At 37.8% G+C, this 15665-nt stretch overlaps 1 protein-coding gene across 3 annotated transcripts in view; it reads right to left on the bottom strand.

Moving 5' to 3' along the window:
- Positions 1–15431, bottom strand: part of KLHDC1 (kelch domain containing 1) — a 49141-nt gene extending 33710 nt beyond the window's left edge. Inside the window, exons 1-5 of one of the 3 annotated variants that reach the window (XM_057723776.1) lie at positions 15243–15375; positions 14376–14747; positions 3249–3319; positions 2654–2771; positions 2100–2218 (exon numbers count right to left, since the gene is read on the bottom strand). In XM_057723776.1, coding sequence (XP_057579759.1) covers positions 2100–2218; positions 2654–2767 — 233 coding nt within the window. In that variant the 5' untranslated portion in view covers positions 2768–2771; positions 3249–3319; positions 14376–14747; positions 15243–15375. Of the gene's footprint in view, positions 1–2099; positions 2219–2653; positions 2772–3248; positions 3320–14375; positions 15108–15242 lie in introns of those variants that run through there. The other 2 variants (XM_057723774.1, XM_057723775.1) reach the window with 2 other exon arrangements.
- Between the last annotated feature and the right edge of the window lie 234 nt (positions 15432–15665).

The following is a 15665-nucleotide window of genomic DNA, read 5'->3' as shown; positions in this document are numbered from 1 at the left end:
TTTAAACTGATATTTTTAATAAATTTATTTATTTATTTATTTATTTTATTGGCTGTGTTGGGTCTTCGTTGCTGCACATAGACTTTCCCTAGTTGCGGCGAGCAGGAGCTACTCTTCATTGTGGTGAGCAGGCTTCTCATTGCCGTGGCTTCTCTTGTTGTAGAGCACGGGCTCTAGGCACGTGGGCTTCAGTAGTTGCAGCACATGGGCTCAATAGTTGTGGCTCATGGGCTCTGGAGCGCAGGCTCAATAGTTGTGGCGCACGGGCTTAGTTGCTCCGCAGCATGTGGTATCTTCCTGGGGCAGGGATCGAACCCATGTCCCCTGCATTGGCAGGCAGATTCTTACCCACTGCGCCACCTAGGAAGTCCCAAAACTGATTGTTTTTTAAAACTTAACACCCTCTATCTCAATTATTATAAGTGCCCCATGAAGTTCAAAAAGAGGTTTTTTAAAATAAACAGAATATTGAATAAATCAGAGTATGAATCACTGCAATTAAGAAGGCAAAACAATTATATTTTCTAGAAATAAGAAAATAACAATAAAAAAAAGAATGTGACCTTATTTAGAGACAGGGTCCCTATAGAGGCATACAAGTTAGAATGAAGTTATTAGGGTAGGCCCTAATCCAATATGACTGGTATTCATACAAAAAGGGAAAATCTGGAGACAGACAAGCACACAGAATGCTATGTGATTGTGAAGGCAGAAACCAGAGTGGTGCTTCGACACACCAAAGATTGCCAACAAATCACCAGAAGCTGGGGAGGGGCATGAAATAGATTCTTCCTCAAAACCCAGAGAGTGAACCAATCCTGCTGACACCTTGATCTCAGACTTCTAGCCTCCAAGACTATGAGACAATACATTTCTGTTGTTTAAATTATTCAGTTTATAGAACTGTTACAGCAGCCCTAGCAAAATAAACATTTATCACAATTATAAATGTATTACCCTCTGACCAGAAATCAAATTCTGGAATTTTATCCAACAGATGGATCTGCAATTATATGTATATATATACATACATATATATACATACATATATATACACACACACAAAGATATTCATTAAAGCATAGTTTTTAAGAGTAAAGGAATTGAAATAATCTAAGTTTTGCTTCATCTATAGGGGGAAGTTTAAATATACTATGGTATACCCACACAGAGAATACTATGCAGCGATAAAAACAAAAACAAAATCAAGATTTCTAACTAGAGATACAGAAAGATGAAAGTTCTCCATGGTATACTGTTGACTAAAAGAAGTAGCAGGGGGGACCTCCCTGGCGGTCCAGTGGTTAAGACTCTGCACTTCCAGTGCAGGGGGTGTGGGTTCAATCCCTGGTCAAGAAACTAAAATTCCCATATGCCATGTGGCAAGTGCCCCCCCGCCACGCTCCCCTCCCCCCCCAAAAAAGGGAAGCAGCAGGGTGCAGAATAGTATACAGAGTACACTGATATGTGTGTAAGGAGGAGGCAGTAAAGAGCCACACATACACACATGCATGTACTGCTTCTATCTGCACAGAGTAACACTGATGGCAGTTGTTCCCAAACGCGTCTGCATCTTGGAATAACCTGAGTAGCTTAAAAAAAAATCATACCCTCAGTGATTGTAATTTAATTAGTCTGGGGTATCACCTGTGCTTCAGAGCTTTTAAAAGATCCCCAGATTATGCCTATGGCAGGCAAGTTTGAGAACTACTGCTATAAAAATATTAAGAAGATATTAATAAAAGTAGCGATTTGTGCATGTGGAGGGTGGGAACAGTATGGATGGGGACAGCAGTGGGAACCAGACTTTTCATTGTATACTTTTTAACATGGTTTTGATTTTTAAACCATGTAACTGTACTAACTATTCAGAAAATGAAGTAATACAGTAATGAATTTTAAAAAACCAAAGAGTTACTTCCATCATGCTTATTCTTTTGACCTGGCTCTTACCAGGGTTCAAAACTGCCTCTACCATCAGCGTCAAAACAAGTTTGTAACTATATTGAAAAAATTCAGACTTTCAAGTTTTCTCTATTTTGGTCACAAGCTATAATCCTTACTTGAGCGCAGTTAATGAGATGGTTTTGTGGCATTACCTGTCTTTATATACCCAGCAGGAAAGTTTATCACGTGGTGTGGGTGGTTGACCTTCAAAGTTGGTGATTTTTTCCCAAATGTAGGTTCCATCTCTTGTTCGCAAATTAACAAAATAAAGCTTTTAAAAGAGGAGAACACCATTAGCAGACAGGGCATTAGAAAATTAAAATATATGTCACAGAGATATTGATTCAAAATTAATAATATTACTTTTTTATTTCTAAAAGGGAAAGATTTTAATTGTAGATTTAATGAAAATGGGACTATGTTTTAGAAGCAAAAATGATATGTGAAACATAATGAAATGGATCTTTTCCCCATCATGCTCTTGCCCTATGGATAGCAATGAAGTATGTAAATTCTGAAGCAGAAAGACATGGCAGAAGAGAGAAGCACGAATGCTGCATTTTCACTCTATCTTTAAAACCTTATCATCATAAGCTCAAGTTTTTCTACATGTCTTCTTTGTAAAATATCCGTAAATGTGTGAGATGAACCGATACATTAAACATTACATTTTTCTGCACTCCTGAATTAAAAAAAAAAATATTACTCGATTGCTGTATCCTTTGTCATCATATCCTCCAAAAACGTACAGCTTTCCATTAATGCAAGCACCGCAACTTCCTGACATGGAGGTAGGGAGGTCTCCTTCCATGAGGTGCATTGTCCTGCAGCAAGAATAACGTGGAATTCCATAACTTTCCAGCAAGGCAAATCAAAATTCCCTTTGAACTCCACGAGTACTTTTTCAATGAAAACTGTCACTGACAATTACAATTAAGTTGTAATGGTAGCCAATACCGTAAAAACTATAAGAAGATCCATGGTAAAGATTTTTCAACTTACTGGGGAAAAAAAATTACAAGATCTTCACACATCACCCGAATTGGGAATTAGTTAGTAGAACAAAGTAAAGTTTTCAGAAACTGCCTTAGTCTTGAGAGGAAGGTGTAAAGGACAAAGAATGCAGAGAGGAAGGGAATGGGGGAAAGAAACAGCCAGAGAGAATAAATCATTGAAGAAAAGGAAAGGGAGACAATATAGTGTTGCAGTATGTTCTAAATATGGTCTCAAATGCCCTGTAGCCTATGACAACAGGTCTAACAGATATTAAGATGGACATTCTGCAATTTAAAATTACTTACCACAACCCACTATCAATATCATAGGTCCAAATCTCATCGTTAGGCAAATATACTTCATTGTCTTCAATAGACTAAAAACATAGAATACATAAAATTATGTTTATTAATTGCAAAGTAACAACTAAATAGTTCCTCGGGATGGGAAAACCACAATGAAAATAGTACAAAAAACAAAGCCATAAACAGCCTCAAAGATGACTTTTTCAGTAGAAATACAGATCAAAAGAAAAGGGGAAGAGAGACATTTTCTAAGAGAAAGTGGGCAAACAACAGGGCTAGAATGCAAAATAGCAAGTACGTGAGTCTCAAGAAAAGACTCAGGGTAGTTAAACTTTACAAGGAATTTTAAGGAAGAGAAAATAGCAAAACAATAAAATTCAAGAAGAATATTTAAGACTATGAAGGCAGGAGGAAAAGGAGTATCAAAAAAGGGCACCTTGGGTGAAGGAGAGCAGTTAAGAAAGGAAACTTCAAGTACAATTAACAGCACTGTATCACATACCTTGATTCACTGAACATATTTTTGAGTGCCTACTATGTGCAAGGCATAGTGTTAGATGTTCATTAAATATAGAATCTAAGGACAAAGATAAATTTATCTAGTCAAAACGGCAACTCAGAATCTGAATAATCTCTGAAGAAGCTGATAGCATAAAGAGAATAGTACATTCTGATATTTACGATGAAGAGAAAAATAAGAATAGAATAACAATTTTAGGTTAAATTTTAAAATTTAGGGGTTAAAACAAATCCTTACATAAATCTGTCATGATTACTTAGAATCTGTAACTCAAAAATAGCTAGTTGTAAAAGATGTCAGTTTAGTAACTTCTAAGACTATGGTGCGTAAATTATTAACATGCTAAGCAGAGTTAGCTAGTTTTCTCATTGGTATATTAGTTAGATTTTTAAAATAGTATCTTGACTACCAGGTCTGTTTGTGTCTCTGTCTCTGTTTCTGTCTGTCTGTATCTCTCTCTCTCACAGACACACACACACACACACAGCAGAAAACCATTATATTAATTCCAAGGAAACTTTCACTCATGTCTGACTGAGGAAACCATATTAGATGGTTAGGTAAATAACTGTTAAGAAAGAGAGTTAATTGTATGATTCTAAGGTTTAATGGCACCAGGCTCTAGCGGTCTCATGCCTACACCTTTACAACAGAAATAGTATGAAAATGGATTCAGTCACTATTCTGCTTAAGTCCCTTCAATGCTTCCATGTTGCTCTCAGGATAGTCTAAAATCCTTATGATTCTGTGATATGTGGTACCTGCTTGCCCTTCAGAGCTCTTCTTGCCTTTAGTCATTGTGCTGCAGTCTTCTTTCAGTTCTTAAACCCATCCAAGTTCCTTGCTGCAACAGGACCTTCATCTATGCTCTTCTCTCTTCCTGAAATGCTCTCCCAGAATTTACCTGGCTAATTACTCATTCTTTAGGAATCACCTTAAATGTTGCTTCTCTAATCTCTCATAATAAGGTTAAGGAGTTAAGGTCCCTGTTAAATGCTCTTTTAAGTCCTGTGCTTTCCCTTCCAAGTCCTTTGTCTATATCGTACCCACCCACCGCCACCACCATGGTATAAGCTTCATTGTTCCCAGAGTCTACCACAGTGACTTGCATATAAACGACAAATGGAATATTTGTGGATTGAGTGAATGGGTACATGAATAATACCTATTTAAACCAACTGCATGCTCATCTCCTGATTAAAAAGAGAAGTCTGTTTCACTAATCTTTAAAGAGGTGTTGCAAAAACACAAATGAAGCACAGAATTGAACAATTTGGCCCTAGTTCTTTCTTACTTTCTCAGCAATTTCACTCGTAAATTATCCCTTTTCGTCTACATCATCAAGTTTTCCTTCTCTAGTAGATCACTCCTCTCAATACCTAAACATGTCTTAGTATTACTCATCTTAAAAAACAAACAAACTCTCCCATAACCCTTTCTCTTATTTCTCTGCTCCTTTCTCAACAAAATCTCCATACTGAGTTAACTAGAGTAGAAGTCTCTGTTGCTTCATCTCTCATTATTTCATCAGTCCAGACTAATCAACCCAGACTGATTCCACTAAAACTGCTTTTGTCAAGGTCACCTTAAAAAAGAGAATTAGTGAACTGATTCATCTAGAAACATAGTCCAGAGAGATGGAATATTCAAAAGAAAAAAAGAAGTTAAGAGACACGGGGGAAGACAGAGAAGAGCTAAGTCTAATCAAAATTACATTAGGATGTAATAGAGAGAATGAGGAAGAGGCAATATTTGAAGACACAAAGCCTGAGAATTTTGCAAAATTGTTGAAAGTCATCAATCCTGAGATCTAGGGAGTCCTAACAAGTTCTAAGCAGGGTAAATAAACAGAAATCCATACCTAAATACATCATAGTAAAACTGTATATTAAAGAAAAAGATACATTCTTAAAAGCTTCCAGAAAAAAGACAGATTATCTTCAAATGAATGGCAACTAAGGACTGACTTCTCATTAGCAACAACTCAAGACTAAATATTAGCCAACATGCTTAATGAAAGTAACTGTCCACCTGGAATTCTAAACTCAGTGAAAATATCTTTTAAGAACTAAGGAGGGCTTCCCTGGTAGCACAGTGGTTAAGAATCTGCCTGCCAATGCAGGGGACACGGGTTCGATTCCCTGGGCCGGGAAGATCCCACATGCCGCAGAGCAACTAAGCCCATGTGCCACAACTAGTGAGCCTGGGCTCTAGAGCCCGTGAGCCACAGCTGATGAGCCCACATGCTGCAACTACTGAAGCCTGTGTGTCTAGAGCCCGTGCTCTGCAACAAGAGAAGCCACTGCAGTGAGAAGCCCACGTACCACAATGAAGAGTAGCCTCCGTTCACCACAACCAGAGAAAGCCTGTGCGCAGTAATGAAGACCCAACACAGCCAATAAATAAAAATAAAATAAATAAATTAAAAAAAAAAAAGAACTAAGGAAAAATAAAGAAATTTTCAAACAAAAACTGAGATAGCTGGCCAATAACAGACCCTCACTTTGAGAAATTCTAATAGATGTTGTACTTCAGGCAAAAGAAAAATGATCAAAATTAAACATCTGAAATGCAACAAGCAATAGTATGACAAGATACTAGTAAAGCGTGTGGGTAAATTTAAACATAAAAAAGGCTGTTTTTTTTTTATGCCTAATTTGAGGCGGGGGTTGTGGGGAAGAGGACAGGACTAACTAGAGAAGGGCATGCTCAGACTTAAAAATTTCTTAAGTACTTGAACACTGTGGAAAGAAGTAAAATTATTGACTTTGAACTTTGTGACGTATTCATGCTGAAATAGAGTATCTACTAGATAACTAGAAATAAATCATCTAGTCTCTATACAAGCAAAGAGAAAAAATGGAAAGATAACAAAAAACAAAAAAATTTTCAAAATGACAGTTAAGGAGAAGCAGGAGAAATGCAGGGTGGCAAATATAAAACACACCTCATAAAAAAAGTGTATCAATTACATTCAGTAGAAATAGGTTAAACTCTCTAGATATGTCAGACTGGATAAAATTAAGATCAGCTATTTGCAGGTTATAAGACATATATATGTAAAATATAAAGATATATAACGTTTCCATCAAAAGATATGCCACGCAAATACTAACCAAAAGAAAACTAGTGTAGCTGCATTAACACTGGCAAAATAGATTTTAAGGCAAATAACATTACTACAGATAAAGAGGCTCATTACAAAATAATAAAATGTTCTATTAACCAGAAAGCTATAACAATTCTAAATTCATATACACCCAAAAACATACCCTAAAGATACACACATACACATAAAGTCTGACAGGACTATATGGAGAAACTAACAAATCTACAGTCAGAGTGGGAGTTTTTAATTTTAATACCTATTATAGTAATTGATAGACCAGGAAGTAAAATAATAAAAAAGGATACAGGAGATTTGAACACAACTAGCAAGATTAATAAAATGCACATATATAAAACACTCCCATGAAGTGTTTGTGTGTGTATATATATACACGTATATGTATATATATATGCATGTATATGTATATATATAATTAGTATATTCTTTATGAGAACAAAGAGTATATTTACAAAAACTGATTACATGCTACTCCTTAAAGCAAGCTTCAACATATTCCAAAGGACTGGTATTAGATAAGCAGAGACCACACTTTATAAATATGACAATTAATTAGACATTAATAACAGAAAGCAAACTATAAAAAAAGCATATTGTAAGAAATTTAAAATATTTTTCTAAACAACTTATGGGTCAAATAGTAAATAATAATGGAAAGTATACAACATTAGAACTGTGAAATGACAAAATACTGCTTATCGAAACTTGAGGAATACAGCTAGAGGTAATTAGGGGACTTCCCTGGTTGTGCAGTAGTTAAGAATCCACCTGACAATGTAGGGGACACGGGTTCAATCCCTGGTCTGGGAAGATCCCACATGCCACAGAGCAACTAAGCCCATGTGCCACAACTACTGAGCCCACGTGCTACAACCACTGAAGCCCACACGCCCTAGGGCCCATGTGCTGCAACTACTGAAGCCCGCGTGTCTAGAGCCCGTGCTCTGCAACAAGAGAAGCCACCTCAATGAGAAGCCCTCACGCTGCAATGAAGAGTAGCCCCTGCTCGCTGCAACTAGAGAAATACAGCAACAATGACCTAGTGCAGCCAAAAAAAAAAAAAAAAAAAAAGAGGTACTTAGAAGAAAATGTATAGCTTTACATACATTAAAGAATTAAAAAGTCTCAAAACAAATGAGTTGAGCATTCAACTTCAGACATTCAAGAAATAACAGCATAATAAACCCATAAAAAGTAGGAGGAAATAAGGAGTAGATATTAATGAAAAATTTAAAAACACAACAGAGGGGTTCAAGTAAACCAAAAGTTGGTGTTTCTGAAGGCTGATAAATCTCTGGCAAGACTATTCAAGGTCGGTGTTGGGGAAGAAAGGAAGGCACCGTTTGACCATTCTAGGAATGAAAAAGGGGCCATATCTATAGCTACTACAGAGATTAAATTGTATTATGAACAACTTGATTTTATGGCAATATATTTTAAAACCTAAATGAAATGGATAGACTCCTGGGGCTAGAGGTGGGAGTGAGGAAACTTGACTCAAGAAAAAATGGAAAATATGAATAATCCCATAGCTTTAAATAGATTGAATCAGAGATTTAAAACCTCCTCCACAAGTACCAAACCCAGATGGCTTTACAGATGAGTTCTTACAAACACTCAAAGAACAAATAATTCAATCTTCAAAAAAATCTACTCCAGAATATAAAAGAAGGAACACTACCCAGTCCAGTTTTGAACATAGATGTAAAATTGCTAAAAAAAGTAATCAGTAAACAGGATCCAGTGATGTATAAAATAGGTAATATACTAACTTGTACTTAATCCAAGGAATGGAACATTGGTTTAATATTATAAACATTACTTATTTTTTGTATCAGTTGTCACATTAAGAGATTAAAGAAGAAAAAACAATTATCTGAGTGTGATGCAAAAAAATCACTCCTGAAAACTCACATTCATAAACTGAAAATCGGGTAGAAGGGCACGTCATTAATCTGAAAAGGGCCATCTACAAACAAACCAACCCCTAAAGCAATCATCAAACTCTATGGTTAATAGTTGAAAACAATCCCTCTGAGGTTAGGAGCAAGACAAAATGGCTTCTATATAACATGGTACTTCAGGTGCACCAGTGTAGTAAAGAAAAGGAAATAAAAAGGAATAAAGATTAGGATGAAAGAAATAAAACTGTCATCATTTGTAGATTAAATGTCTCTACATAGAAAATAAAAAGATAATTAACAGATGAATTTTGAGAATTAATGTAAGTTAAGAAAGTTTGCCAGAATCAAAAATATTCAGGTCAACTGTATTTCAAAACACTAGCAACAATCAAGAAATTTAGTTTTTAAAAAACAATAAAAAAATACAAACAAGCCAAGAATAAATCCAACAAAAGATATACAAGATCCCTATGAAGATACTATCAAACGTTATTGAAAGACATCAAAAAGTCCTGAATAGAGAAATACACTATGTACCTGGATTTGACGTCTCAATTTCATAACGTTTGTCACCCTCAAATGATCTAAAGATTGAGTACAGTAACATAAAATCTCAATATGGTACTTCATTTGACAACCTGTCTAAAGTTTATACAAATGAGGAAGCACTGTGGAAAACAGTTTAGCAGTTCTTCTAAAAGTTGAATGTAGAATAACCACATGACCCAGGAACTCCACTCTTAGGTACTCAAAAGAAGCGAAAGCAGGGGCTCAGATACTTGTGTGCCTATTTTCACATCAGGACTATTCACAATACATAAAACGTGGCAACAACCCAAGTGTCCCAACAACAGATGAATTGATAAACAAAATGTGGTACACGCATACAATGTAATTGTATTCACCATAAAAAAGAATGAAGTTCTGATACATACTGCAACATAGACGAACCTTGAAAATATTATGCTAAATAAAATAAGCCAGACTCAAAAAGACAAATATTGTATGATTTCATTTACATGAAATATCTAGGAAGGTGCAAATACATAAAGACAGAATAATTAGAAGTTAGCAGGGACTGGGGGAAGGACGGAGGGTTTCTGTCTGGAGTAATGAAGAATTTCGGATCTAGATAGTGGTAACATTGCACAACATTGTGAATGTAATTAATGTCACCGAACTGTACACTAACCTGGTTAAAATGGCAAATTAAATGTTTTATATATTTTACTATAATTGAAAAATTTATACAAAAGAACAAAAGGCCCTAAATAACCAAAATATTCCTGAAGAACAAGATAGAGTGGGGATGGGGCTTTTACCACCCAACAGACTTCTACTAAAGCTGTTGTAATCTTGATACTGAGGTTCTGTCACAAGAAAAACAGACAGACAAACTGCACAGCATATAGAACTTTGAAACAGACTACATGTACATGGAAATGATGTGTGACAGACTGTTTGCATGTTAGCAGGAAAAAAGGGACTATTTAATACAAGAAACAAGAACAACTGGTTATCCACATTGAAAACATAATGAAATTGGATCCCTACCTTAAACCAACCAAATAAAAAATTCTGATTAAAAAAAAAAAAGATTTAAACATGGAAGGCAAACCCAGAAATTGTTTAGAAGACAATATAGGGAAAAAAGAAAAAAAAAAAGAAGATAATATAGGAAACTTTATGATCTCCACCTTGGGAAAGATTTAAGATATAGAAAGCACAAAGCATTAAGGAAAAGACTGAAATTACGTTAAAATTAAAAACTTCTGTTGAACAAAGGATAATCGTCAAGAAAGTACAAAGCAAAGCTACAAACTGAGAAGACATATTCAACTCATACCACCGTATAATTAAGTCCTATAAATCAGGAAAAGACAACTCAATGGACAAATGAGGAAAAAATATGAACCAGTATTTTTACAGAAAACACAAATAGTTCATAAAGCTATGAAAATACACTCCACTTTATTAGTAATCATGGAAAGCAAACAAAAACCACAATGAAATGAAATATCATGTCACACTCACTGGATTGGCAAAAAATTTAAGGCCAGATGGTATCAAATGTCGTCAAGGATGTGGAGCCAGGAGGCTGGTGGCAGTATAAATTGATACAAATATTTTGGCAACACTGACATTTCCAAGTAAATTTGGAGATGTTTGCACCAGGCAACCCAGCATTCCATTCCTTGGTTTATGCCCTAAAGAGTGTACATGCCCTCCTGCATGTATAATAGGAGACATGTTACAGAGAATGCTCAATGTAGCATTGCTAAAAAAAAAACAAAAAAAAATTTGAAGCATTCAAATATTCATCAGTAGTGGAACAGATAAGGAAATTGCCATAAATTCACACAATAGAATATTATACAGAACACACATCAAATGAATGAATCCAGGGATGATTTTCAAAATATTTAATAACTGGGGAGCACAGAAACTAACCAAACAGAATAAACACCCAGTAAACACAGGTATAGCCATGCAAGTAAGTGCACACCAGCTGAATACAAGTAATGTGTGAATCTAAAAAACACAATGCTAACTAAAACTATTAAGTCATGAAAGAAAACACATGCTCTGATTAAAAAACCAAATAATATATTGTTTAGAGACAGATGCATGTGTGATAATACTATAAAGAAAATAGTGATTAATAAGAAATCAAAATAGTTATACCCTGTGAGGGTGGGAGGCAAGGAAAAACAGTAAGCTTCTAAGGTACTGATTCTAGCTGATTTCTTAATCTGGAAGTTAAACATGACAGTTATTTTACATACTCTTTTGTACATATATTTCAAATTTTAAAATTAAAGAATAAAATTTTAAGAAACAAATATTAGGTAGATCACAGAATCATCAGGGAAGCTGGAGAACAAGCCTCTGATCTACGTAAAGAGAAGCAAGGCCTGAAACCCTTCCAGAGAACCAGTCTGACGCATGAACTGTCTCAGCCACTGGAGAGCATCACACTGCAGCTTGCAGCCCTGCCTTTTATGCCAGGGACCTTATCTTCCAATAAATTCTATTGCTGGCTAAGAATCCTCTTTAGGTCCTGAGTTTTACATCTTTATTCTTGAGTCCAAATCTAGCACACATACATCTAACCAACAGCATCCAAGCTACATGCCCACAGCCTAGCAGCAAGGGAAGCTGGAAAAATGACTGGCACTCAGGTTCTTTTTTATTGGGCACCTACTATGAGCTAAGCCCAATTCTGGACACCGGGGATGCAAAGGGAACAAAATCTTTATCTTTACAGAATATACATTCCATGACGGTAGGTAGACTCAGACAACTAAAATAAATACTCGACCAAGACTCACTCAGTGGGGGATACTACAAGAGGAAGGGGATTCAAGTGCTGGGCACCTATAAGGAATAAATGTCTTCCACGTAACATGGATGGTCTGTGTGACCACCTATGAATATATAAAGTGAACTATTAAGTTAAAGAAATGCGCACTTAAGGCTTTTAATACACATTGCTAAATCTCTCTTCAGAAAAGGTTACCAGGGAGTGACTAATTTCCCCATGCTCTTCTCAAAAATTTTTTAATATTTGCAAACTGAAAAAGAAAAATTTCATTATTTTCAGCTGGGTTTCTTTGATTCATATTCTATTTCTTCTTTTGTAAACTGCTGTGCATAACCATTGCTCACTTTTCAAGGGAAATATTAATCTTTATTTTTACAGGACCTCTATCATAAATGTGGCAAATACCTTCCCCAGTTTGTCATTCGCCTTCTTACTTTATGGTATTTAAAAAGCACAAATTTTAATTTTTTAAAACTTCGATCTTGACTGCTCTAAGACAATTAAACAATTTTCACTTACATTAAAAAAATGTTGGTCTATCAATCTTTTCCCCTTATATTTTTTTCCCCAATTCAGTTTTTCTTTTCCCAACTCAAGATTTTACAGGAATCACATATTTTCTTTGGTATCATACAGCTTAATTTCTTTACATTTAATTTGTCAATCCTAAAACTCCACTATCATTTTCTTCCTACTGTCCCAGGACCATTTATTGAATAAACAATTGTTTTTCCAAAACTGAAATGCTACCTCTTATATACAAAATACTCTTATATGCTTGGCTGTTTATGTAATTTCTTCTCCATCCCATCATGCTATCCCAACTTGCATCAGGACCACTGATTTAAAAGTATTGTAATATGTTTTAATATCTGGTAGTATAAACCTCCAACCTTCATTCTTTGCAGAGATTTTCTAAGTTGATTCTATTTCCTTTTCAGTCCTCATCCAAACAGAAACATACAGTTAAACAGATTCAGCAGCTAATTTCTATAAGGAAAATTTTGGGGCAAAATGTATTAATATCAATTGCATTTTGGAAATAAAATTGTTCTTATGATTAAACCTTAAGAAGAAAGCATATCTTCAAACATGCTAAAACACTGTGCTTCTCCTTCAAAATTTGGAAAAACCTACTCACAACTTTTAAATGTTCTTAGCTGCAATAGTAAAGTCTGTATGAATTTCAGTGATGTGGAAAGGGTACGGAAGAACTAAGAGCAAAAGAATATTCTGGCACCAGTTAGAATGTACTACTTACGTTTTTCAGCATTGCTGCTGTTACTTCTAGAGGTAGGGCTGTTTTCAAATACAATGCCCTTTAGAAAGTGTTCAGCGATAGAGTAGTAAGTAATTTAGACAGCTATATGCGGGCCATTCAAGTTTTAGGGTATACGTTTGTCAATTTTAACACACACTGTATTAATGAGGAGGAAAACTGTGCTTGGAACATACAGTTTGGAATCATCTGACCATTATTAACTACCAACTACTGGATTACCTCTAGATCCCAGGGCCTTTTAGCTGTTCAGAGGATCTGAATAAAACAATTGTTGGAAGGATTCTATTTTTTCTCATCTCTTCTTTTCTGCCTCCCACTCTCCCTTTCCTTCTGGGTGTGCCTTAGACGTATTTTCAGTGCTGACAATCCCTATAATTTAAAAAGTAGTAGACTTCATCTAAATCGATGTGGCACTTTCTAGGGTGGTTCTTACAGCATTTACTCATTGGCTCAATCAGTAGTAGGAAGTACTTCTATTCACTGACTGCCACCTGAAGACCTGAAATCTTAGCAATTACACAATTTTCAAGATTAAAATGAGATATAAAAAATTCAGACATTTCAGTTATGGGTCCAACAGAAGTCTATACTGTCACCAGATATAAAATATTACAGATTACTATTTTAAGTGAGATTTTTTAAATTTAACTTTTACAACACTAAGAATCAGTGTAGCAGATGAAGTTTGATACGTGCACATTTTCAAGTGGCAGAGCTCAAAAACAAAATATTTCTTCAGCTAAAACCATCATTGTATCCAGACTATTTTTTCATCACGAACAAGTGGTGGAAATATTAGACCTTAAGAATGCACAGTCACCTAATTTATGTTTACCATAGAAAAAACAGCCTCTGGAAATCCAATATACCTAAGTTGGAACCTGCTGCCCTTGAGTTCAAACAGTCATTCCAATTATTTACTCTTATTGACTCATTTTCCTTATTTTTTAAAACGGGGATATTACTCACCTTACAAGATATGGTAAGGATTATACAAGGTTAGGGATGTGAGATTTCCTAGCACATGCCACGTACAGCAGGCACTCAAACGTGAGTTCTGATTTTCCCATCCTGATCCTGAATCAAATTAAAAATAAACACGCAAACAAAACAACAAACCCAACTGGGACCTGAGACTCCTTTAACATATACAGAACGTTCTTTATTTCAGGGAGCGATTCAGTCACGTTACATCTGTCACAGAACAGCATCGCGTCAGAAGAACGTAGGTTCCACATCCAGTAGCACTCCAGATGGCTCGCTTTTTTTTTTTTTTTTCTTTTTTAAATCTGTAAACTAAAGGGGTTGTTTTCCACCTTCACGATCCTTGATCCTGTCACCCTCCGATTACAAAAACAAAACAAGCACACATATTCAAACCTCCACTGTGGTAAGAACCGTAAAGCACGATACTCTCGCGTACACTGCCGCCAACGCGAGTCTGCTTTGAGACTCGGGAGAAAAAGAACCGTAATCGCCCACGGGGAAAGGAACGCCGCTAAAACTCCCTCAGAAACACGTCAGCGCTTCCGTGCCTTCGGGCGCTCGGGTCGCGCCGCGGGGCTAAGGAACTATCTCCACACGCACACAGCGCGGCACCCTCGGTGGGCTTCTGAGTCTGCGCGCGCCTCACACCCGCTCCTCCACCGCGCGCCGACGCCTGAGAGCGGGGCCTGCGGGGTGGTCGGCGGGGGGCGGGGCGGGCCCGGGAGCCGGGCTGGGAGGCGCCCCCAGCGGGGGCAACGGCGGGCGGGCGGGCGCGGGGGCGCCGCCTCGGGGCCGGGCGGGGGGCGGGCTCCCGGCGCGCGTCCGGCCCGCCCCGCCTCTCCCCCTTACCACGTAGCCCCCCCACACGTAGAGGCAGCTTCCGTCCACCACGGCGCAGTGGCCGCTGCGCTCCTCGGCCACGCAGAACAGCTGCGGGTCCGCCATCCGCGCGGTCGCTGGGCCCCGCCGCAGCCCCTGCCCGCGCAGCGACCTCTCCTCCCGCCCGGCCCGTCCACGCACGAACGGAGCGCGGCGAGGGTCGAGATTGGTGGGACGGCGGCGCCAGTGCGGCTGCGCCGTCGCCGAGCCCGCCCGGGGAGCCGAGCCCGCGGCGGCGGCGGCGGCGGCACCCGCCCACGGGGTTGGGGGGGACGCGCGAGGTCTGAGAGGGCGGGGAGGGGCCCCGGCGTGTCGGCACCGCCGCCCCCCGCCGCGCTCGCGGTGTGTCTCTCGCGGTTGGGTCGTGCGGGCGGGACAGCCTGACCCTGCGCC

The sequence above is a fragment of the Hippopotamus amphibius genome, chromosome 2 (genome assembly GCF_030028045.1).
Source record: "Hippopotamus amphibius kiboko isolate mHipAmp2 chromosome 2, mHipAmp2.hap2, whole genome shotgun sequence".
Lineage (NCBI taxonomy): Eukaryota > Metazoa > Chordata > Mammalia > Artiodactyla > Hippopotamidae > Hippopotamus > Hippopotamus amphibius.
The sequence above is the reverse complement of the archived record's forward strand: the minus strand, read 5'-3'. Positions and strand labels throughout refer to the sequence as shown.